General features: G+C 52.3%; 1 protein-coding gene across 4 annotated transcripts in view; it reads right to left on the minus strand.

Annotated features, from left to right (window-relative positions):
* LOC138761614 (insulin-like growth factor 2 mRNA-binding protein 2) overlaps positions 1–26,427 on the minus strand; it is a 77,516-nt gene that overhangs the window by 9,910 nt on the left and 41,179 nt on the right. For 3 of the 4 annotated variants that reach the window (XM_069934018.1, XM_069934017.1, XM_069934016.1), the window contains exons 3-10: positions 14,386–14,434; positions 14,044–14,095; positions 7,746–7,809; positions 5,991–6,266; positions 5,082–5,216; positions 4,410–4,532; positions 3,607–3,742; positions 1,588–1,710 (exon numbers count right to left, since the gene is read on the minus strand). In XM_069934018.1, coding sequence (XP_069790119.1) covers positions 1,588–1,710; positions 3,607–3,742; positions 4,410–4,532; positions 5,082–5,216; positions 5,991–6,266; positions 7,746–7,809; positions 14,044–14,095; positions 14,386–14,434 — 958 coding nt within the window. The remainder of the gene's footprint in view (positions 1–1,587; positions 1,711–3,606; positions 3,743–4,409; positions 4,533–5,081; positions 5,217–5,990; positions 6,267–7,745; positions 7,810–14,043; positions 14,096–14,385; positions 14,435–26,427) is intronic. The other variant, XM_069934019.1, reaches the window with a different exon arrangement.

Genomic DNA, 26,427 nt, shown 5'->3' on the forward strand with positions numbered 1-26,427 from the left:
AAGATCACTGGCCTCCCGGCGAGGGGGGTGCAAGGTTAGGTTCAACAGCAGGCAGGAACCAGTGTGTGGGATGAGGGTTCAGCCAGTGCACAGGGTCCAGGAAGCATTAATGCGTGTGGACAAGCTGGGCTCAAAGCTGCGTTGGCTTGGCACGTTGGCACTTACGGTGTACGGCTGAGCCACCTCTGTGCACTGCACAGAGCCCCTGGGTAGCACTGCTGACTCTACGGGAGCAGAGGAAGAGGACATCAGTGTGCCATGTCCTTCCACTTGTCGTACTGTTGCATGTTCTCACCCTGGCCCAGAATTACACCAGAGACCAGTGGGGGATGGAGCAGCAACAGCACAGGGGGGGGTAACCGGCAGGGATGATATCACTGGGACATCGACACCAGCACAGGGAGTAACTGGCAGGGATGACACCACCGGGACATCAACACCGGCACAGGAAGCAGACTACAGACTTGTGTGGCACACGCACACACCCCCTCAGCCCCACATACAGATATACACTTACACACACACACCGAGCTTCTGAAGGCAACAGCCAACAGCAATGTGGGGAGAGGCAGCTCCTTGACACAGGGACTGATTGGGATAGACAAATCAAGATGGCGAGTGAGGAAAAGGCTGGGGGAGCAGGGGAAGGAGGCTGTGGGAGGGGGGGAGAAACTGGGGGAGAGGGAGGGAGGGACGGTGCTGAAAGAAAGGGGAGGGTGGGGTCAAGGGTGGGGAAGGGGTGAAAGAGGGGAGGGGTGAGATGAAGGGTATGGGGTGTGGTGAGTTGGAGGGTAATGGGGTGAGGGGGTGGGATTGACAGGAGGTAAGGGGGAGTGATGGGACAGGTGAGAGAGGGAATGAGGTGGAGTAGGCAGGAGGGGACAGCATCTTGATGTGGGCAGGCAGTGATGGAGTAAGGAGGTGAGAGCCGCAGGGTATCTTGTCCCTCAGTTGTGGGGGGGGGGGGGAATGAGAAATTTCCCCTCTAATTTTCAATAGTCGGTGTGTGCAAAAATCTTAGTTGTGCACATTTCTTTCCTGTGACAGAAGTGTGTGGGCACTGAATACATGTGCAAATGTGAACTTGACATTGTTTCAAGATAATTTTGGCACAGCCAATCTCTCATGGCCAATAAAACTATTCTGGCATGTTTTAATATAATTCAAGTATGATTGCATTCTACAAAGTAACGCATTAAGATTTTATTCTATAATTTGAAATACTTTGTGTGCCCATTGCAAATTGTGTGTGCGCAAGGCACAGAGGGAACAGTGGGTGGGAGAGGGAACAGTGGGTGGGAGATACCCCCTGTTTTGGGGTGGAGGGGATGTGGGATCCTGGGCCTGTCCCTGGGGGAAAGGAGGGGCGGGGAGATACTGTCCATGGGAGGGGTGGGGACGAGAGATCCTGGCCTTGTCCCCGAGGGGAGGGGAATCCCAGCCCTGTCCCTGGGGAATGAGAGACCCTGTATCTGTCCCTGAGAGGGGAGACCCCAGCCCTGTCCCAGGGAGGGGAGACCCCGCCACACAGCATCTGTGCAGACCATCCCGGTCTTGTCCCTGTGCATAACAGGATCCCACACTTACCCCTACAGGAGTGTGGGTACCCAGCAGCCCCTGGGGCCCACCTGCAGATGGAATCACAGGCATTCCTGACGAGAAGATCCCCAGCGCGTTGAGGTTCAGGCCCGGAATCAAGTGGGCCTGTTGCTGGAAAAGAATAGACGGTCCACAGTGGGATGTCAGGGTGTTTCTCTAATACTGAATCCTTGCCCAATTTCCACCCCTTCCTCCTGTATCCTGCAGTGACCCCTGACCTCTGCTCCTTCCCCCCCCATATCCTACAATGACCCTCTGCCGTTCCAGTTTCCTGCCTTTCCTTCTCCCCTCCCAGCCCTTACTGACCCCTGACCTCTGCCCCTTCCTCCACACCTCTGCCCATTCTTCTGGTCTCTACACTTACCCCTTCCTCCCTGTCCTTGAAACTGAATCCTGACCTCCATTCCTCCCTCCCATCTTCAACACTGACCCTTCCACCGATCCCCTAGATTGACCCCCTGACATCTGCCCTAGAGGTGGGGGATAGACATGGGATGTGGATCTGAAAAATTTTGCAAAGGCAGCAATGGAGGTCACATCTGAACCGTGCTTGGGGTTTGTATGGAGAGGTGTGATAGGCAGTGACCCAACCCACATACCCTAAAGCCTTTCCACCCTCTGCCAGGTATGTCGGAGAATGAAGGAACACCGTGCTCCCCAGAACAAGTGCCACCCTGGCAACTCCACAAGCTCAGCAAGGTGCCCAGCAGACCAGTGACCCTGAGCTCTGTTTGCTGCAATATCAAGGCCCCCCCAGTGGTACCTCTTCAATCCCACCCCGACATGTCTGTCCATGGCCTCATGCACTGCCAGAATGAGGCCCCCCGCAAATTGGAAGAACAGTTTATTCCGTCTCCAAACAGAAGGCATTAACATCGCTGTCTCCTGTTTTCGATAACTGTGGTGCGCTGTTAGACAGAATCAGACATACACAATGTAAAGACTGAACAACAGGCTTTAATCCACAAAAACCTCCATAGAGCCAGGCTGGCCGGCGTAGGCTTATATCCCGGAGGGTGATTGACACCCGACTGGGTGGGGCTTGATCCATTCAGGCTGACTGATCGGCAGCCAGCCAGGTGTTGTCCTGCCCCCTTGCACTCCTGCAGGTACGGAGGTTGCAGGAGGCCGGTGGTGTACCACCACAATAAACCCCTCTTCCAAGGCTCTCTTCCCCTATCCCTGTCTTCTTTCTTCCAGCTCCTCACCCCTTCCCTTCTCTCTCCATTCAGAGCTATACCCTCCGTTATGTCTCTGTGTTATTTGGGAGGCTTCTTAAATAACAAAAGAGACTTTACTTACTGATGTCTTCCACCATCTCAGGAAACTATTCACACACCCATATGTATACGGCCCACAGTGGGTGCACTATAGTGAGAAGGATGTATTCTTACGCGGTTTCAAAATAGTTCACACTATCCTGACTATGTAACACCCCGCATCACCTCATCTTCTTTCTCTTCTACCCTCCTACCTGTAACCAAATTACCTGATAGCCTCCATCTCCCTGCTGCCCCTACCTCCTCCCCCGACCCCATATTTTTAAACAGTCCTGTGCTTGTTATGGCTGATGAAGTGGCCAGGCCTGAAACATTAATTCCCCTTTACCTCCTGTGGGCACTGTGTGACCTGCTGAGCTCCCCCAGTATGTTTGTGAGTTGCACTCATCCCCAACGCTTGCAGACCCTCTTGTTTCAGGCCCTAAACACTCACTCCCTCTCCCACTGGCTGTGCTGTGCACCCATTTGCAAAATGCACTGCAGACGCCCGTCCAGACCATACCTACAGGACCTCCCAGACCCACTACCTCTCCTGGCAGCGATGACCTTGGAGGGACATCCCACCCCAAACCCTGAAGGCCTGATGTCCTCACGAAGCCCATGTCCTTCACCAGACCGCGGAGTGGGGTGTGGAGTGCCAAAGGATTTCTCGGGAGGGAAGGGGGCCATTTGCACGCCCTCACCCCCACAGACCCCCCCCCCCCACTCCCACTTCCACAGAACTTACGTTCACAGAGGCAAGGTCGTTTTCGTAGGCCTCTCGGATTTTCTTCATGATCTCAGCTTGGGCTCTGGAGCAGGCCTCAATGCTGCCCTTGATGGAGATCGTCCTCTCCATGTTGTACAGGGTCAGTTCGTGCAACCTACCAGCCACAGCACACAACATTGGAGCCCAAACAGTCCGCCTCACACCCACCCTCCCAAAAACCCCTTCCCTCCCCTTCGTTACCCCACAGCAGGGAGACATGGGGGCAGATGTGACAGCAGAGAAGGGGGCAGCTGCCTGAACTTCATGAACCTTCGTGTGGGGGAGGGGTGCAGTGCAGTAAGCAGCAAAGGAAGGGCCAGGAAAGGGAGGAGGGGAAGGGAAGGTGGGGGGGGGCTGGGAGGGACAGGAGGGAGGGTGGGGAGTTGAAGCAGAGTGGGAGGGGGGAGAGAAGGGTTTGGGAGGAACAGGAGGATGGGAGGGGAGGGTGGGACTGACCATTTCAGCATATTATACGGATGGGGAGGGCCGGGTCCCTCTACCCGTCCGTCTGAGTTGGGGTGGGACACACCTACCTGTTCCCTCTCCCAACGTGATGCAAAACTCTGGAGAGAGGGAAGCGGGGTAGGAGGGGGAAGGGGGAGGGGGCGGGGTAAGGGGAGAGGAAGGGGGAAGGGAGGGGTGGGCGGGGGAACGAGCTGCCTACTCCTTAGCTGGTATGACTAGCCTATCCCCACCTGGGCAATCCACAGCCAACCAACCATTGCCCACAGCCCAGCCACTCCACATCTCTGCACCCCCCCCCCACCCCAAGTTCAACTCACGAGGAGATGGTGATTTTGGTCTCCGTATCCTGCTCGACCTTCTTCAAGTTGCGACCTTCTTTACCGATAAGCCGTCCCACAAAGCTGTCGTGGGCGAGGATTTTCAGTGGGATTTCCTCAGTGCTGTCAACACAGGGACATTGTAACTCCACAGTTATGTCACTCTCGCCCACCCTCCAGAACTCACACAGCCAGAATGAGCATTGCAGTGGTACCACTTCATTTGAAGTCCAACCCCAGGCATTGATTCCAGGCTGCAGGTGGGGTAACTGCAGTTCCTGCCCTGGGAATGTGTGATGGGACTGTGCAGAGGACAACTTACCCCAGGTCTTAGCAGTGTGGTCCCTGCCCTGGGAGTGTGTGATGGGATGGAACAGAGGATGATTTAGCAGTGTGGCCCTGGGAGTGTGTGAAGATGCAGAACAGAGAGGAGGGAAGAGGAGAGGAAGAGAGTGGAAACAAGGGGAGGAAGCCAAGCAGCATGAATGGGGGGGTGGTGGGGGGAGGTGCTGAGGAGCCTCAGGGGTTAATCAGAGACATAACAGCTTAAAGTCCACAGGGACTTGGACAGGGAGGGTCTGACGAAGAAAGTGGAGGAGTCAAAACAGAGGGAGGTAGCAGGTCTGACTAATAGGCCAGTCTTGGGGCTAGTCTGGTGGCCCAGGTGCTTACTATTTGGTGTGTTGTGCCTCCTTGTGTATGATCTCCAGGATCATCTGGCAGGCTGCAGTACAGCCTCCGGCCGTTGAGTGGATGGTGATGGCCTTCTCCGCACTGCCTGTGTTCTCCTTCCGATGGATATCCACTCTAGGGGAGAGGGTGGAAAGGGGGAGGGGGTGGAAAAGGGGGGGTGAGTGAGATGAGAGGCAGGGGAGGGGGAAGGAGGGGAGGGGGAAGGAGGGGAGTATGGTGAGAGGGAGGGGAAGGGGAGGGAGGGGAGTGTGAGGGTTTGGAGGAGGTGAGTGAGTGAGGGGTGAGATGAGAGGGAGGGTGGAGAAAGTGAGGGGTGGGGAGGTGAGTGAGTGAGGGGTGAGATGAGAGGGAGGGTGGAGAAAGTGAGGGGTGGGGGCTGCATCAACCCACTGGAAATCTCAGCTCCCCCTCACCAACTGGGAATCTCAATCCCAGCCCAATATGATGCCCAACCCCTTCCCCCACCCATTGGCGAACATGGCCCATAAGCAACCCAATGATGGGATCCCAGCCCTCAGCCAATGGGGATCCCTAATGCCCCCCAACCAGATCCCCAAATTACCCTTCCTATCAGCTCAATGAGTGGGAAGGGGGTTATCTGAGGCTACATAAAATGGGGTATCCGAACCCTCATCCCCAACCAAAACCTCCTCCATCCCAACCCCACGTGACTGATGGTGACCCCAGACCATTACCCCTGGGGAGTTTGAGTTCCACCTCTTCCAGCCAATAGAATCCCGTCCCGCGGATGCCCCATCGGCAGAGTTGGTAGCCCTGTGATGTGCTGTGCATTGCTCTGGCCCCGGGGTTTACCTCATCGACAGCCCAGTGAGTGTGCAGGTAGGAGATGCTGACACAGTGAGCCCTAGCCCCGAACCCTTGGCTTACTTGGACTGTGTCTGCTGTGTGACGCTCTTGATGGTTAGCCCCTCCTTCCCTATGATTGCCCCCACGAACTGGGTGGGCACCAGGATGCGTAGCGGAACGTCCGGCGGCTTGTGTGAGGGACAGGCATTGGCTGGAGCCCGGTGATGCCGTGTGGTGTGAGCAGCAGCCCCTCGGTGAGGCTGGATCCACGGTTCTGGCGTCGGCTCCTCGTCCGGCAGGAAGGAGATGGTCAGGGCGTGGCCTTCAAACTGGTGACCGGTCAGCTTCTCCATGGCACTGATCGGGGGTGGGGGGGGGGTGGGAGGTTGGAGCAGTCAGTTCCCCTCCACCCTTACCCCACCCCAGCCCAGCCTGCTCTCACCCCCACCCTCACCGTGTCCCTGCACTTCAACTGAGCCGCGGGGAACCAGCTCCCCCCAAAACACTGAGCTTTCTCCGCCATTGACTACCACCCCTGCAACACCAGTCCCATTCCACTCCCCAACACCATCTCCAGCCACTGTCACTCCCGCACACACCAGAGACACGTCCATCGGGCCACTAACTCACACGTCCTTGGCACGTGGGAGGACGGGAAAAAAATGCCGCAGTCACAGAGAGGTGTAATAATTTAATTCTAGTTTACAGGCAAGCACAGGAGAGGGCGCTTGCAGCTCAAACACACCCATGTGACCAATTAATCTTCCAATCCTGTACGTCTGCGGAATGTGGGCAGAAATCGGAACTCTCAGAAAAAATGAGAGAAAGTAAAACCTCCTAACAAACAGTGGCGGATTTGAATGTGGATCACTGGCACAGTCACAGTGTTGTGCTAACCACAAGCAAACCACACCACCCAGAGGCACTCCTCCAGGCAATCAGAACTATCCAGGTAGTAGGCACCCGCAGTCACTGTATAACACTGGGGTACAGTACTGGTGGGGACGGGTCTGTCACTGTATAATACTGGGTTACAGTACTGGTGGGGCTGGTCTGTCACTGTATAACACTGGGGTACAGTACTGGTGGGGCTGGTCTGTCACTGTATAACACTGGGTTACAGTACTGGTGGGGCTAGTCTGTCACAGTATAACACTGGGGCACAGTACTGGTGGGGACAGGTCTGTCACTGTATAATACTGGGTTACAGTACTGCTGGGGCTGGTCTGTCACTGTACAACACGGGTACAGTACTGGTGGGGATGGGTCTGTCACTGTATAACACTGGGGGTAGTGGCAGGGACGGGTCTGTCACTGTACAACACAGGTACAGTACTGGTGGGTATGTGGGGGTAGTGGCGGGGACAGGTCTGTCACTGTACAACACTGGGGATAGTGGCGGGGACGGGTCTGTCACTGTACAACACTGGGGTACAGTACTGGTGGGGACGGGTCTGTCACTATATAACACTGGGGCACAGTACTGGTGGGGACGGGTCTGTCACTGTATATCACTGGGGCACAGTACTGGTGGGGATGGGTCTGTCACTGTATGTGGGGGTAGTGGCGGGGACAGGTCTGTCACTGTATAACACTGGGGTACAGTACTGGTGGGTCGAGTCTGTCACTGTATAACCCTGCGGGTAGTGGCGGGGATGGGTCTGTTACAGTGGAATATTGGCACTGGCCTGTCAGTGTGATTGAGGTTTGATTGTTGATTTGCATTAACATTATGGGGCCACAGAGTTACTGGGTGACATTCTCATTACGTCGGCCTGCTAACTCAAGTGACCACCCTACGTCCCTTCCTAGTGCCAGAGCCCTGGTATTACTCACGTCTTGGCGTGTTCCTTCATCTCGTAGGTCACATTCACAACTGCCGTCTCACTGTCCGTGTTGACTGAGAGAGGGATAAGAACGAGTCAGCACACAGCCGGAGCTTCACTCTGCGCCCACCCCCACCCACCAGTTCACCTTCCAGGTGCCAGTGCGGGCTGCCAGGGTCTCCTCCAGCACAGGCCCAAGTCAGCTGGGTCTCACACACCAGGAGGCTTCAAGTTCCCATTCCTCACCACATCCACGGGGAACACTCACACTTCCTCCTCACGGTAACCGCTCGGAAAGTGAGCTCCCTCCGGGAGGGACCACCTTATCCTTGTATTTTACGACTAAAGTTTATTTCTCAGATAAAAATAAACTATGAAACGAGCCATTAACCCATCCCTACCTTCTTATTCGGATTTCTGCCTGACCTTTACATCCTGATGAATGCTCGGGCCTGAAACGTCACTTACCTTTGACCTCCGATCCGCTGAGTTTCTCCAGCTCTTCCCCATCCCTTCACCCTTTCACCAGTGCTGCCAACCCAAGGCTGCCTGCCATTGATATGACCCTTCCTTGCAGCCCACTGGCGGGACGATCAGCACCTCTGGTCAGTGTTGAATGGGCTCTGGCAGCGATCAGATGCTGGTGCCATCTCCCTCTGCAGAGGTGTGGTAAACCATTGTCTGTATATTTAATGGGCCAGGCACACCCATTGGCTTCTCCCACAGACTCCTGAACAAAGGTGACTGTTCCACAGCCCACTCCCCAGCTCAGGACAGTCGACCAGCATAGATGTGCCTCCATTCTAGTGCGAATAAAAGCCTATCAGTTTTACATAACTTCTAGTCTTTTGGAGTTACTGATGAAGCATCAATTTTATTCACAATTTGACAATGGAGCAGATCCTGAAGCTGGAGAAGTTGGAAATCGACTCTCGATCACCTGAAGCCTCCACCAACTTCAAACTCTGGCTGCGTTGTTCATGCATCCTCTGCCATTGTCCGATCAGAGAACGACTAGCTGCAGGTACTACACCCCCAGGCCGGGCCCCTGGTGTACTCAGGGATGCTGCGTTGTACCCGGATGCGATGGACACTCTGTAAGGCCAGCACCTGAAGAAGGTAAACGAGGTCTAAGCAAGACACCTCCTTGGCCACCCGAAAACAGTGACCCAGGAAATCGAGTGCTGAGTACCTCCGGGCCCTGCAAACTCTTGGACGGGACTGCAACTGCAAGGTTGTGACGGGCACAGTGAACACGGAGGACCTGATTAGAGATGCGCATGTCGCAGGCATCAGGTCCAACTACGTCCGTCGGAGATTGTTGGAGCAAGGTGAGCTCAATCTGCAGAGGGCGGTCGAACTGGCAGGCACACAGGAGGTGGCCATTCAGAATATGGAAACCTACTTGGCCGACAACGCAGCCACCTTGTGGGTTACCGTGGGTGCCACCATCTTGGGATCGCCACATCCCACCAGCGACCTGACCACAGCTGGTGTACTCCTTGTGCACCTGACGTGCTACTTCTGTGGTCTGAACAAGCACCCGAGGAAACGCTGCCCGGTGAAAGACACAGTTTGCTGTGGGAAGAAAGGACATTACACGAAGGTGTGCAAATCCAAGTTACCCCAACTCAACAGCACCGCATGCGGGCCATGGGGGCCGCCATCTTGAACACCACCATCTTGGAGACCCAGCAGCGCTGTGTGCGAGGAGCTGTGGGGGGTGCCATCTTGTGACCGAACACACAAACTCTCCATCGCAGCTACAGAAAGCAACCTGACACTGGCCTCCATCATGCTGGATCAAGGTTCTGAATCCTGTTGGAACTAACAATTTCTGAGAATTAACTTCATTAAGATTTCCCACTTTACAGGAAGAAGAGAATCTGTTGCATTGTTCAAGTGAACCGGCATGGTCTTGAAGGGCCGACATGGCCTGTTTCCACGCCGTAAACAAGTTATATGGTTATATGATTATAAGGTAGTCCCCACCAGCTCGATGATGGACATCTGGGAAAATGGTCATATGACAAGCTGCCTATTTGATAGTGGGAGCATGGAGACCTTCATCCACCCGGACCCGCTTCAGTGCTGCTGCCTCACGGTTAGGCCAGTGAGTCACAAACTCCCTTATGGCTGATGTTTGTAGCTACTGCGGAGTGACCCTGACAGTGTGGGGCACAGACTAGAAAGACTTCAAACTTCTGGTGATATCACAGCTCTGCACTGCCTGCTACAGGGGCTGGACTTTCAATGCCACCTTAAAAGTGTGATTATGGAGTACATTGGGCCCCACCCCCCCCCCCACCCCTTCACTGTCTGTAACCAGTAGTTTTTAAACCGCCCACTGCACTGCGCTCCACCAGGAAACACCCCCTGGTCTCCACCCTCACTGTTTCTAGCCAGCAACCCGAATATTGCCCACTGCGCATGACCTGCGGCCTTTCAACCCTCAGGATTACCCCTCCACTGCTGTTCACTAACCTCACCCCTGACTGTAAACTCGTTGCCACCAAAAGTAGTCAGTTCAGGGCTATGTAGGAGGTGTGGCAGCATGAGGGGATCATTGAGGCTAGCACCAGCCACTGGCAAGCCCAAGAAGAATGGGAAGAAACACAGGTTGGCCACTGACTACACTCAGACCATTAATAGATAGCTGGACGTCTACCCTCTTCCCCGCATTTCTGACATGCTGAACCAAATCGCTCAATATTGGGTTTTCTCACTTTTAATTTAAATTTGATTTAAATTTAATTTGATTTAAAGTCAGCATATCACCAGCTCCTTATCCGCCTAGAGGATCGCCAATACACTGCCATTGAGGCAGATGGTTGCCCTACCATTTCATGGGGGTTTCCTTTGGCATCATCAATGAGGTCTCAGTTTTCCAGCGGGTGATAGACCGCATGGTAGACCAGTACGAGCTGCAGGTCACCTACTCATATCTGGACAACATCACCATTTACAGCCATGACCTGCAGGACCACGACTCCAATCTCCAGACCACCAAACTCCTTAACCTCACATACAATAAGGATCAATGTGTATTTCACACAATCTTCCCTGCTATCCTTGGCTGCATCACGGAGAACGGAGTCATTGGCCCCAACCCTGATCACACATGCCTGCTTCTGGAACTCCCCCTTCCCCACAGCCTCAAACCTCTGAAAAGGTGTCTGGGCTTCTTCTCCTAATATGCCCAGAGGGTCCCCAATTATGCGGACAAGGCTCGGCCCCTCGTTAAATCTACCTCTTTACCCCTGACATCAGAGGCCTGTGTGGCCTTCAGCCAATCAAAGCGGACATTGCCAAGGCTGCGATGCACGCTGTGATGAATCCACCCCATTCCAGTTGCATCCGACTTTGCTCTGGCTGCCACACTTAACCAGGCAAGCAGACTCGTAGTCTTCTTCTCCCGCACCCTCCAGGGCCTCGAAATTCGGCACTCCTCTGTTGAGAAGGAAGCCCAAGTCATTGTCGAGGCAGGATGGCACTGGAGACACTACCTGGCTGGCAAACGATTAATCTTGCTAACTGACCAACATGCAGTTGTGTTCATGTTCAACAATTAGCAGCGAGGTAAAATCAAAAACAAGATATTGAGGCGGAGAACTGAACTTTCCACCTACAATTATGATATCTTGTACCAGCCCGGGAAATTCAATGAGGCCCCCAGATGCTCTATCTCCCAGAACACGTGGCAGCGCACAAATAGAATTATTGCAAACCCTCCACAACAATCTCTGCCACCCTGGAGTCACCAGGTTCTTCCACTTTATAAAGGCCCACAATATGCCTTACTCCATCGAGGAGATCAGGACTATGACCAGAAACTGCCAGGTCTGTGCAGAGTGCAAACTGCACATCCATCGACCAGACAGAGCGCAGCTGATAAAGGCCATCCGTCCCTTTAAATGTCTGAGTATCGATTTCAAAGGACCCCTCTTCGGATCACAACATGCACTTCCTCAACATCATTGATGAGTACTCATGTTTCCCGTTCACCTTCACCTGCTTGGACATGACATCTGCCACAGTCATCAAGGCCCTACACAATCTCTTCACGCTGTTTGGGTAGCCCTGCTATATCCATAGTGACCGGGGAGCCATCATTTATGAGTGACAAGCTCAGTCAGTACCTGCTGGCCAGAGGCATCGCCACAAGCAGAACCACCAGCTACAACCCCCAAGGGAATGGGTAGGTGGAAAGGGAGAACACTACCATCTGGAAGGCCTGTGTTCTAGAGGCCTTCCAGTCTCCCACTAGCAAGATGTCCTCCCTGAGGCACTCCACTGCATCAGATCACTCCTAGGTACCACCACCAATGCTACTTCACATGAAAGAATGTTTTTCTTCCCCAGGACGCCTGCAGCAGGGACCACGCTGCCGGCCTGGCGGACGTCCCCAGGAATGGTCCTACTCTGGAAGCATGAGGATCCACGTCTGACCCACTGGTCAAAAGGGTCCACCTCCTCCACGCCAGCCCCCAATACACCTATGTGGAATAACCTGATGGGCACGAGGACACAGTCTCTGTTAGGGACCTTTTGCCTTCAAGGGTTCCAGAGACCATTACCAATCACCCCGCAACCTCTTCACCTATCGGCCCCATGACACACCAGGGCCATGGCATGATACCCCAGCCCCAACAGATGTCATGCCGGACTTGTTGCTACGCATACCCCCAACCAACACCGTTGGCTACATACAGGCACCCCAGATTGTCCAGGATCCCGTTGCTGCAGCGCAGCTGGTACTACGATGGTTGCAGTGGCAAATCGGATTGCCCAAGAGACTTATGATAACATCAGATGTACTTTGCCTGGCCGCTGAACACTTGTTAAAAACAAGGGGTGAATGTGGTAAACCACTGTCTGTAGAGTTATCCATCGGGGCACGTCCATTAGCTGACTAGACCTGTGGCCCCTCCCACAGACTCCTGAATAAAGGTGACTGCTCCACACCTCCTTCCCCAGCTCAGGACAGCCGACCAGCATGGTCCATTGTGAATAAAAGCCTATCAGTTTCGCACAACTTCCAGTTTTTTGGAGTTATTGATGGTGCATCAGAGGGACCTCTGTGGACAGGGTAGCATTTTGTTTGCAGTCTACTGGCTCCACAGGGATCTCTCTGTCCTAGTATCTGCCTCACGTTCACATCCCAGTGTGCTGGCACTGGCATCATCTCCTTCTGTTGAGGTGGGGGGGGAACCTCTGTGGACAGCGGTTCCTGGTCTTGTGATTCTGCAAGGCCCTCTTGGCCCTAGTCCCTGCATCGTCTTGGCATCAGTCAGCTGGTGTTTGTGGGATCTCCCTCTGCTGGGGGATGAGGGGTATGGTTCCCACTACAGTGGTTCCACAAGGCCTCTTGGGCCTAGTCCCTGCCTCACGTCCATGCTTCAGAGAGCTGGACTGACCCTCACCTCACCAATGACAAGCTTCACCCTCCGACCCAGCACCCAAGTGAGCCGCCCAACTGGTGAAGGGGCAAGGGGTGAAGATGCTGACTGGAGTGGAGTCCACCCTTCATGGGCACTGCCAGCCACACAGAGTCAATGCTCCCTCCTCATCCCACCCCACGTTCAGCCAGAATGTCCACCCTCCCACGGAGATGATCGCATCTCTCAGTCCCAATCTTGAGCTGCCCCCAGCTCGCTGCAGCCCACTCAGGTGGGTGGGGGGAGGTGGGAGAGAGAGAGAGAGAGAGAGAGAGAGAGAGAGAGAGAGAGAGAGAGAGAGAGAGAGAGACCTGCCCACGCGCTGCTGGATAAGGCTACAGGAGAGCAGTGCTGAGCCACCCTCCCTCTGCTGAGACTGGATTCATGGCCACATCTCTCAATGACCAGCGTCCGGGGGGAGGGTCAGTGGCCAGTCTCTGAGGGAGGGTCAGTGACCAGTGTCCAGAGGGGAGGTCAGTGACCAGTGTCCGGAGGGAGGGTCAGTGACCAGTGTCCGGAGGGAGGGTCAGTGACCAGTGTCCGGAGGGAGGGTCAGTGACCAGTGTCTGGAGGGAGGGTCAGTGACCAGTGTCCGGAGGGAGGGTCAGGACCTGTCCCACTGCTCTCCGTGACCAGACAAGATCCCCACTGTTGGAAAATATTTCCCAGATCAATAAGGCCAAGGAAACCTAACCCTAACCCACCCCAGTTCCCAGGCCCCTCCCTCCCCCACTTCCATTCCGCAGGCCCCTCTCTCAACCCCGCTGATTGCATCAGATCAATGCAATCTTAGGGTGAACCCTATGCCACCGAACCCAGCCCAACCTCGACCCCAGCCTGATCCCCGACACCAAGTGACCCCAGCCCGACCTTGCTCCACGTTTTCCACCGTTCCATGCTGAGCCAGGAGTCCGTCCAACACCTGAGGAAAAACCAGAGGCAACAGTCAGAGAGGCGACCAAGTCCATCACTGGACTACAGTCTGACCCCTGACCCCAGTCTGACACCACCACTATTCAACCCCTGACCCAAATCTAACCCCTGGCACCAGTCCCACTCGACCTGTCCTCTCCCAACCAAAGTCCAAGACACGCCCGCACAGCAACCCCACTACCCGTCCGCACCACGATTCCCCGACATGGCGACCCACGCCCTCCCCCCCAACATCGTGACTCCACAACCCCCCCACACCCTCACCCTGAGACTGCTCACCTCCCACTGCAGGTCTGGAGGGATGTTTCGGATCTGAATTTTCCGACTCCTGGAGAGAAACACACAGCACCCATCAGCACGATTGCGAGTGACACCGACTCCAGTCACCCTTCTCCATGACCCCATCCTCTGCGATTCAGACCCTGACCCAGTCCCGACCCTGGAGTAGAGACCCCAGTCCTGACCCCACCCTGACCCTGGGGAAAATCAGGCCCTGTCCTGACTCAACCGTGTCCCCAACCTGACCCCCGACCCTACCCCTCCCTCTGCGCTGGAATCTCTCAGACCAATGGCATAAGACGCATTCACTTCGTACTGATCACAGACAGACCAGCAGAGCCCCCACATTGAGAACCACAAGAGGCAGGAGCAGGAAGAGGGGCAAGAGGGGGCCACTGGTTGGTTAGACAGAAGGGGTGCGAGGAGAGAGAGAGTTGAACTGCAGGAGGGTAGGGTAATATGGAGGGGTGTGTGAGAAGCAGTGGAGCTCAGGACCCCTGTAACCCAGAGAATCTGGTGGGACAGAGAATCGTGCTATATCCATTAGTAGGCATTTGGTCGGCACCATTTATCAAGACTCAATTAAGGTTCTGACCCAAAACGTTGACTGATTGTGTCTCTCCACACACATTGCCCGACCCTCTGAACCAAAGAGCATTAACAGCACAGAAACAGGCCCTTCCAGTCTGTACCAAACTATTATTCTGCCTAGTCCCACTGCCCTGCCACCAGACCACATCCTTCCATACCCCTCCCATCCATATACCTGTCCAAATTTTCTTAAACGTTTAAAAAAAAGCCCACATTTGCCTCTGCAGCTGGCAGCTCGTTCCACACTCCCACCACTCTCTGTATGAAGTTATGCCACACCTCGCACTTGTCCGGATTAAACGTCAAAACCCCCACTGTTTCAAAGAGAGCTCTGCCCTCACCACTCAGTCATTCATCCAAAATCCAGTGGAGAGGAGTCCCTTCGTCCAGATAAATGTTGACACCGCAAGTCCGCAAAATTAATAGACTTAACAAGAGCGTAAGAAGACCAGAAACCCTGGCAAATATATAGAGGTGTGGTAGGAAGTGTGCTGAACAGCTGCATCATGGTTTGGTATGGGGACACCAATACCCCTGAGCACAAAGCCCTCCAAATGATAGTGGACTCAGCCCAAGATATCACAGGCAAAATCCTCCCCACCACGGAGAACATCTACAGGGAACAAGACTCACACCACCAGGTTCAGGAACAGCTGCTCCCCCTCCATCATCAGATTCCTCAACCACAAACTCAATCAGAGACTCATTTAAGCACTCTTGGATACTTTATTGTTTTTTTTAAATTCTCTCTGTATTGAACAGTTTGTTTACATTCATTATCTGTTTACAGTTCTTTAAATGTTTACATTTATACACTGTATACTGTTTTTTTGGTAATTCTGCCGCACCCACAGGATAAAGGAATCTCAGGGTTGTATGTGATATCATGTATGTACTCTGACAATACATTGGGAAATCTTAGAGCAGGAGTTGCTGTCTGGCCCGTCGAGCCTGCTCCGCCATCCAATGAGATCCATACCCATTAATTTCTTTAAAGTCTTTGCTTCCACCCTTGCAGCCAACTGAAGCTGAACTGATCGTGTCACCATGTGACTCCAGTTCTGCTCACCTCATTTACTGCTGAAACCTCCCCTTTTCCTGCTTGTATCATAATGACGTTGACTACTGCTGGACTTCACTCTCAACTGGAGGACAACTGAGATTCTGCTGCTGAAGCCGTCATTAAAAGACAAGGATCGGCTGTCTGGCCCATCTCTCCCATTTTCAAAAACTAAGGCTCACCCAGCTCCGCTCACCCAGCTGATGTGCAAAAACCTAAATTTGCCAAAAATTTATAGAAATAAATTCAAGTTTGTAATCACTGGATAACAATTCCCCCCCCCCCCCCCCAAAAGGTTCACTTCTTGAAAAACAAATTGGGGATTACGATAGACAACTTCAAGATAAATACAAAGATAATTTCAGATTTGCTGTGTCATGCAAGAAGGTGAAGAAACATCGACTTTTATTGAATTTAGCCAGTTTAATCACATAATGATGCTGACACGCTGCGTTAGTTCAACTGACCTAAAAATGTTTTGCCGCTGATTTTCGTTTGTACTCAGCATCTGATGCCTCGCGTGTCAGTGTCCAACAATAGTTGGACAGCATTGATGGATTCCAGTTCCCCTTTTCCATGGTTGCAATGTCCTGGTGAAACCTTTTACCATGTTCGTCACTGACTGCACCAAGATCATCAGGGAAGACGTCCAAGTGTGAACGATGGATTTTCAATGACATGTTGCACTTTGTGGTTTTGAATGCTTGAAGTCGATTTAAAATATGACAGGAAGTCACAAAAATAGGTTATATCTAAAAAAACAGTACGAAATAGGAAAATTTCAAGATCTTTCTCGTGATCAGCAGCCCAAAATCCATAACATACACCCAAAAGTGTTCAGGAAGCTAAATCTTCGTTGTACAAGTGCAACTGAATGAAACGATGTTCTTCGGTCCTCAGTGTAAAAACTTGCAAACACATAGACAGATGTTGCACACACATTTACAAATGAGATTTAGATGCAGTTCATATATATTGTTAAATAAATAGTAGAAACTCAGAGGGATTGTATGAGCAGTTCATCAGACATTCAGCTTCCTCACTGCCCGTGGGAAGAAGCTGTTCCTCAGCCTGGTGGTGCTGGTTCTGATATTTCTGTATCTCTTCCCCAATAGGAGCAGCTGAAGGATGCTGTGTGCAGGTGGAAGGGGTCTACCACGATTTTGTGCGCCATCTTCCAACAACAATCTAGGTAGATCATATTGATGGGGAGGAGGGAGGGAGACTCTAGTGAACCTCTCTGCCTCTCTTACGGCCCTGTGGATTGACCTCCGATCCATTTCTCTGCAGTAATCGAACCACACTGTGATGCAGCCGGCCAGGATACACTCAATAGAGCTCCTGTAGAAGGTTGACATGATGGTGGCCGGTAGCCTTGCCCACTTCAGTCTTCTCAGGAAATGCAGTCACTGTTGCACCTTCCTGACAAATGAGGAGATGTGTGTCCAGGATAGGTCACTAGTTAAATAAAGAGAAGTTCCAGCATGAATGAAGGCCAAGAACACTCGTTGCAAGTTCTAGCTCTTCAGAAACAAATCTTTCACATCCTGATCCATTACCTTCACACCATCACCCTCTAAACTCTTTCAGATGATGACACGGATTCCTCTTGAAGGCATGATCTTTTTGCCCATCATCGCCCTGCACGACACCTGGTTCTGGACATTTCTGCCACTGGGATTAGTTTTGCTCTGCATTCCAGAGCCTCTGCTGCATCTGCAAGGACGTCCATTGGTCCTGCCTCCAGCAGCTCAGACACACGATGATCCACTGCACACAACCACAATGAAGATTTGCTTTTCCATGTTTTTCTCCACTTCCTGCCTGTTTCCCTGCGATTGGTCCCCAGCCTTAGAGAAGGTGCAGTGGACAGGCCCCCTCTCACAGTTTAGCCTGGCCTTCTACAATTGACCACATTCCCAGAACATCTACCAAACCTGGAGCTAGGAATCAGCCAGCTCTGTGCCCTGTCAAGATTCACGATGCCAGCTGCAAGTCTCAAGCTTGAAGTCGACAGAGAGGGAGGGGGAGGGCGAGGGGGAGGGAGAGGAAGAGGGAGAGGGAGAGGAAGAGGGGGACGGATTGGGGAAGGGGAGAAAGAGAGCCAGTCCTGGTGCCAGCAGCTCACTGCCGGTGAGGCTCTGACCCATCTATAGTGTGGAGGGTCATGTGACCTTTCCAGCTTGTGCTTCATCTGCCAATCAAGGGTTAGATCTGCCCACCTGTGAGGCTGGTGCATGATTGGTCCTGGCAGCTGACGTGATTGGTCCTCACAGGTCACATGGACCTATCTGATATTGATAAAGCAGCATGAGTGCACTCCCTCTCTCTCTCTCCTCCCTCCCCGTTTGCAAGGTGCCTGTCCAGGATCCTGAACCATGGTCAATGCTGGAAACTAGGTTTATACGTATGCACTTGTTAGTTGTGACCTTTGCTGCCAGGCAGCTCCAGAGTACCAACTGCAATGGGCCCATCCCAGATCCTGAGCAGGGGCTACATATAAGCCTGGTCTCCAGTCTATGTACTTCTTGATTTGTTACTGTTTAATAACAAACAGTGTGTGTGCTGTGCCTGTAGGTGATGGGTGCTGAAAAAGTTAAACCCTCATTTCTCGGCATACTGTGACCGTGGGTGGCGGGTGCTGAAGAAGTTAAACCCTCATTTCTCGGCATACTGTGCCTGTGGGTGGCGGGTGCTGAAGAAGTTAAACCCTCATTTCTCGGCATACTGTGCCTGTGGGTGGCGGGTGCTGAAGAAGTTAAACCCTCATTTCTCAGCATACTGTGCCTGTGGGTGGTGGGTGCTGAAGAAGTTAAACCCTCATTTCTCGGCATATTGTGCCTGTGGGTAGCGGGTGCTGAAGAAGTTAAACCCTAATTTCTTGGCATACTGTGCCTGTGGGTGGCGGGTGCTGAAGAAGTTAAACCCTCATTTCTCAGCATACTGTGCCTGTGGGTGCTGAAGAAGTTAAACCCTCATTTCTCGGCATACTGTGCCGGTGGGTGCTGAAGAAGTTAAACCCTCATTTCTCGGCATACTGTGCCTGTGGGTGGCAGGTGCTGAAGAAGTTAAACCCTCATTTCTCGACATACTGTGCCTGTGGGTGGCGGGTGCTGAAGAAGTTAAACCCTCATTTCTCGGCATACTGTGTGCTGTGTACTTTAGGCTATGTGAGTGTGTGACCTTTTTGTGAATTCCCCCATGCGTAAATAAAGATCACTGTTGATAACATGTGTCCAGCCTTGATTCTCTTTGAGCCACTGAACCTATTCTGAATACACCACCACCAGGGTCTTGGGCAGGAAATAGTTTTGAAGTAAATTTAACCTAATGCCTGTCGCTCCATCTTGCTGCTGCTGACCGTGAAAGCGGATCCATAAGATTCCATGATTTACCTATGTGGTCCCAAGTTTTGGTGCTTCATGTATTAAGCCTGACACCGAGTCCTGTTCTCCCAAGTGGTGGGCAGATAAGCACAGTCTAACATCAATGCATGCGCACGCACGCACGCACGCACACAATTGTTCTGTCACCAGGGACAATGCATCAGAAATGGCCTGATGTTAACACCCACTTACGTGTGTGCATATATACGCAGCACTGCTTGTACACACACTCTGCCTGCTTGTGCACACACAAGTCCTCACATGCCTGCTGCATCACACACGAAGACCAAGCAGTAGAAACAACCAGAGGATATAATCAAGCAGGAGTTCCAGTGAGGTGAATCATCACCAGTTCTTTATCAGACTCAGCTGTATCTAACCAGCATTCAGCCTACTGCACGGGTCTGCAGCAACCCGTGTGAACAGCCGCGACACTGCCTTCAGTATCCGTGTCGCACACGTGCGTCAGGACGACCGACATCCTTCTCATCCGGCCACACCCATGCCCATACCCCCCCTCCCTCACCACCATTCAGGGCCCCAAACAGGCTTTTCAAGTGAAGCAACACTTGTGAATCTGCAGAAGGGAGCTACTGCATCTGGTGCTCTCTCTGAGGCCTTCTCTACATCGGAGAGACAGGGTCCAGACTGGGCGATCGCTTCAGTGCACACCTTCACTCTGTCTGCATAATGGCGAGGATCCCCCCCGTGGCCAACCATTTCAATTCTGCGCCCCACTCCCACATCGACATGTCGGTCCATGGCTTCATACTGTCAAGCCAAGGCCACCTATTAAGTGGAGGAACAACACCTCATTTTCCATCTGGGCTCTCTCCAACTGGATGGCATTAACCAACTTCTCCGGTTTCTGCTAGCCCACCCTCCATCTCCCTCCCTTCCCTTTGTCTTTTTTCCTCTAGCTCTCCACCACCTTCCCTCTCCATTCACAGAACTGACCCCTCACCCCCTGTTTGCTGATGAGCCCCCCCCCCCCTTATCCACCTGTCACTTCCTGCCTGTGGCCCTGTGCTCCTCCACCCCACCACCATTTTGTTCGGGTGCCTGTCGACATTTGTTCATACCCCGATGAAGGGCTCAAGCCTGAAACATTGGTGATGTATCTTCATCTTTGCTGTATAAAGTTCACAGTTTGACCTGCTAATTTTCTCCAGCACTGTGTGTTTAACTTGAAATTAAGTTTGTTGGCAGCTGAGGGTCATGTTGTGGTCCGGGGATCAGGGTTGGGATTGTTGGGGTAGAGGAGCCATTGGTAAGAGCAGTGTTGGTGACTGTGGGGTAGAGGGGTCGGAGGGGGACGCAGCAGGGTCAGGATTGGTGGGGTAAGGAGCCATGGGTCGCTTGGGGGGCAGGGGGTCAGGGTTGGAGTAGGGTCCTTGTTGAGGCTGCCCACATTATTAATCCCTCACCTCCCATCCCCCTCCCTCCAGTCAGCCCACATTAACCCCTCCCCTCCCATCCCACCCTCCAGTCTGCCCACATTAAACCCACACCTCCCATCCCCTTCCCTCCAGTCTACCCACATTAACCCCTCACCCCACTCCCTCCAGTTTGCTCACATTAAGCCCTCACCTCCCCATCTCCTCGCTGGGACCTGGCTTGTCCACCATCAAGTCGTGGACCACAACTTTCTCTGCAACTGCAGAACAACTCTTGCCGTTCGCAGGCCACCCTCTACTTCCTCCACAGATGACTGGTGACCTGACCTCCACTCCCTCTGCCTCCCTCTCAAGGTAGCTCCCTCCCTCCCTCCCCTTTGTCAGCCCCTCTGCAACCAAATCATCCTGCATGTTGAAGGACTCACCGCCCCATGAGTAGGCAGTGGTCTGGTGGGAGAGTCGCTTAACATAAACCAAGGAAGTCCAAAGTAATCAATGAACAGGAATTCACTTGGAAATAATTTCACCCATTCCTTCCGTAAAACCAAGAATGAGGAAATGGTGATATAATCAGTTCCATCTGGGGGAAGGAAGAGAATGATCTGTCCTAGCCCTCTCATTTCACGACCCTGCTCGTTCCCAAACACAACGGCAAATAGTCAGCATTAACCCCCTATCCTGCCAAAAATACCAGAGAGAGCAAAGCTCCTTAAACATCGTCCCATCACACACTCCCTGGGTCGGACACAGAGTGGAGCTCCCTCAGTACCATCCCATCACGCACTCCCTGGGTCAGACACAGAGTGGAGCTCCCTCCAAACTGTCCATCACACACTCCCTAGATTGAACAAAGTAAAGCTCCCTCTGCACTGTCCCATCACACACTCCCTATATGATACAGATGAAGTTGCCTCCACTCTGTCTTTCACATATTTCAGGCTTCATGAGCCCATGTTCTCCATGAGACCAATTAACCTACAATCTCTGCATGTTTTTGGAATGTGGGAAGAAACCCATGTGCACAGCCTTCAAACTCCTTGCAGGCAATGCACCAATTCCACGTTGACAGTGACAGATTAGACCAGCATCAGCCAACCTCTACTGTATCTCCCCACCCTGTCGACATTACACCAACTACCTCTCCTCTACACGCTCCAGGGCCAGATACAGAGTAAAGCCCCTTCACACTGTCTCAACAGACATCGTAAACAAAAAAAAATCAACCACCCTTTTCCGCACTGACGCTATTCGACCCACTGAGTTTCTTCAGCAGATGGTGTTGAATAACAATGGTCAACGATTATGGTTTTCAGACTGCAGTCGTGTAACGGCACAATCGAGGAATTTTGCTACTACGTGGCAGTCTAAAAAGGAATGTGCAGGAATTATGAGTCAATTTCTGCCCTGGGATTTGTCCTGCAGGACCCTGACAACTTTTTGGAGGAAGCCTGCAGTGAAAACCATACTGGAAAATTTTGTTTTGGGTCATCCACTCAGTTGTACGTCTATCCACCGGGACTTGCACTCAGGTATTTGCAGTCTAAAAAGGTACCCAGTGTGAACGACCACATGGGCAGGAATTATGTTAATTTTTTTCCCACAATTTTCCCGACATTAATGGATTGGGACTTAACACATCAAAAGACATCATCCATCAGTGCCGGTCAGAGCAGTCCCTCACAGGTGAGTCAGCAGTTTCGGAGTCAGTTCGAAGATTCAGCACATTGAAGCAATGAACACCAACAAGGAGGGACGGGTTTACAGTAACAAGTTGTATGAGCACAAGAAAAGGCCCTTGGGAGGCTTACATGGACTCAGGGAAACTGCCCTGCTGGGAAATGCGACACTGCATTCATTTACAGAAAGGAACTATTCCTTACTGTCCAGATACTCCACAGGAGGAGCTAAATGCAGGGACAACGCAGGAACAGAGACAAGCAGAGAAACACTTACACTCAGCACAGCTCAGGGCAGGTGGATTTACTCCACGGGCATTAAAAGATAATTAACAATTCCCCCAGTACTGTACCCCAGTGTTACAGTGACAGACCCATCCCCACCAGTACTGTACCCCAATGTTACAGTGACAGACCCATGCCCACCAGTAATGTACCCCAGTGTTATACAGTGGCAGACCTGCCCCATAAGTACTATACCTCAGTGTTATAGAGACAGACCTGTCCCACAAGTACTATACCTCAGTGTTATAGTGACAGACCTGTCCCCACCAGTACTGTACCCCATGTTATACAGTAACAGACCCATCCCCTCTAGTACTATACTCCAGTGTTACAGTGACAGACCCATGCCCACCAGTAATGTACCCCAGTGTTATACAGTGGCAGACCTGCCTCACAAGTACTATACCTCAGCGTTATAGTGACAGACCTGTCCCACAAGTACTATACCTCAGTGTTATAGTGACAGACCTGTCCCCACCAGTACTGTACCCCATGTTATACAGTAATGGACCCATCACCTCTAGTATTGTACTCCAGTGTTAGTGACAGACCTCTCCCCACCAGTCCTGTACCCCAGTGTTATGCAGTTACAGACTCATCCACACCCAGTACTGATTTATACAGTAATAGATCGATCCCCACTGATAATGCGCTGTTACATTGACAGACCCATCCCCACCACCACTGTGACAGATCCGTCCCCACCAATATGGAACCCTATTCAGCACCTTATATAGGAGCAGGTGATTGGAGCTGCACTAGAGGAGGGAGGTTTAAACCACACGAGCTGTCCCACAGCCAATAAAATGGGAAGTGCAAGTGCAGCAGCCACTGCGTGAGGGTCCTGGAGTGACTGGCCTGAGATGTTTCTGCGGGAACGAGATGAAGCCCTCGTCCCTTCCTCCTTAAACCACTCAGACAGACCCGGCAGCCTCAAGGTCTTCGACGCCTGGCAATAAGGGCTGAGACCATGGGGAAGCCTCTCAAACACAGAGAGGCGAGTGACTACAAAGGGCCACAACGGTGGCAACAGGGTTATGTTACAAAGTAGAGGATTTACACTGCAACATCCAGCAATGGAATTTATACATGAACATGACAACAAGATTTGGCGCCGTTTTCCTTTGTATGTGGTCATGTACGTATGTTAGCTTTGAATTAGCAGAGGGAGTAGGAATACTCAGTGGGATTAACAAGTACAGGTACCTGTATGTTGTGGTGTCAAAGGATTGAGTACAGAAGTTGGATGGTCATGTGGTAGTTGTACAAAACATTGGTGAGTCCCCATGTGGAGTACTATGTTCAGTTTTGGTCACCATGTTACCGGAAATATGTGGTCAAGCTGGAGAGAAGATTAATGAGGATGTTGCCAGAACACAGGGGAAGGGCCTGAGCTACACGGAGAGGTTGAGCGGGTTGAGGGTTCGTTCTTTGGAGCACAGGAGAATGAGGGGTGATCTCATGGAGAAATAGATTGGGTGAGCGCGTAGCCTTCCCCCCCCCCCTCCCCCAAAGTAGGAGGAAATTGGTAACCAGAGGATACAGGTTTAAGGGGAGGGGGGTGGGGAAATTTAACAGGAACCCAAGGGATGGTGGATATATGGAGCAGGCCACCAGAGGAGGGGGTTGGGCCATGTACTATTGCAATGTTTAAGAAACAATGGAAGATGCATGGATAGGATAGGAATAAGAAAGGGAATATTATAGTGGTGATGTGGGCAAGAGTCCAGTGTCACGGGTGCAGAAGGATGAGGGTGATGGGGAGAGGGGCTCACACTGCTCCCAGAGGGAGTAGATCCAGGAGTTCCAAAGGTCATCGCACACAGACTTCACCTCCAGTTCCAGGCCCACTCCTCAATGCACACGGTAGAGATTGGCACCGGCTCATGATGCCATTAAATTCCTCCTGCTACCTTCCGGCAAGTACAGCAGCATCACCTTCCCCTGGGTGCTGAGCTGCCATGACATGGCTCAGGGGAGAGTGCAGACAAGGCTGAGTCAGGGGGGATTGTGATGGGAAGTGCTGAGCATTCAGTCAATAATCACATATTAATCTCTCCACTGACTCACAGCGGGCAATTCCAGATGTTCTGTCCACTCACTGCCCTTTACAGGTTGGGAGTCAGTAGTGGGAGGGGAGGGGAGGGAGGTGAGGTTTTCCACTTGAGGGAGGCAGAGAATACTACGGCGAGGGTGGGGCGATGGAGGAAAATCTCTGCTGGAATAGCAATGTCCTCGGTAATTCCCCTCCTCTACTGCCTCGTCCTGAGACCATCCCGAAATCAACCCCACCACCACCCCAAAATCAACCCCATCACCACCTCAAAAATCACCCCCCCCACCCCATCCCAAAATCACCTCTACCCCCATGGACACTGTCCTGATTACCCCACCACTGTCCCAAATCACATTCCACCACCGAAATCATCTCCTCCATCACAGACACTATTCTAAATCATCCCTTGCACCGTCAGTTCCGAATCACCCCCATCACTGTCCAAAATCACTCATCACCCCCCCTTCCCCACTAACGCCTTCCCCAATCACTCTTCCCCAAGTGTGCTGTGTCCAGCAGACAGGACATCATAACGGGTGTTTAATCTGCCCTCAATGAGTGGACGAGGGGAAGCTTGGGGCTCAACCCATTTAAGGTGACAATGTCATGGGGACCAGTGACCCACAATCAGGAGCTTGTCCTCAATCAGGGCAGACGAGCAGGCATTTAAGTCTGGAGATCCAAATCAGTACAGTAGGAGCAAGTTGACATGGAAACAATAAGGGAAACCCGACAGCTGTGGCAGGGCCTAAATACCATAACCTGTTACAAAACCAAAGCAGGGTGACAATGCTTCACTCCCAGGGGAACTCAATGCCTTCGATGTCCAATATGATGACAGTAACAGTGAAGAACCACCCTCTGCACCCCCACGTTCACTGATGATCCCATCCTGTTTCTGTATCTGAGGATGGCGTGCATGCTGAGGGAATCCGAGGAAATGATCTGGCCCAGGTGGTGTACCTGGCTGAGTATTAAAAATCTGTGATCAACTTACCAATGTATTCATGGAGATCTTCAACATCTCACTCCAGCAGGACACGGCACCCATCTGTTTCAAACAGGCGTCAATCATACCCTGTGCCCAGGAAGAGTGTGGTAACCTGCCTTAGTGACTACTGTCCAGTAGCACTTGTATCAGCAGCAGTGAAGTGTTTTGAGAGACTGGTGATGAAGCAGATCAACTCCTGTGACATGGATACATTCCAGTTCGCCTATCGTAGTGATAGCTCTTCAACAGATGCCATTTCACCAGCTCTACACAAAACCCTGGAACATCTCGACAGTAAAGATGCCTACATCAGGATGCTCTTTACCAACCACAGTTCAGCATTTAACACCATCATCCCCTCAAAACTGATCAGCAGACTCCAAGACCTGGGTCTCAACACCCCTCTGTGTAATCGGATCCTGGATTTCCTCAACTCCAGACCACAATCAGTGAGGATTGGCAAGAACCTCTCCTCCACAATCTCCATCAGTACCAGACCACCACAGGGCTGCGTTCTTAGCCCCCTGCTCTACTGTGGCTCGGTACTGCAATAACACCATCTACAAATTTGCCGACGATACCACAGTAGTGGGTTATATA

This window comes from Narcine bancroftii, chromosome 4 (genome assembly GCF_036971445.1).
Source record: "Narcine bancroftii isolate sNarBan1 chromosome 4, sNarBan1.hap1, whole genome shotgun sequence".
NCBI lineage: Eukaryota > Metazoa > Chordata > Chondrichthyes > Torpediniformes > Narcinidae > Narcine > Narcine bancroftii.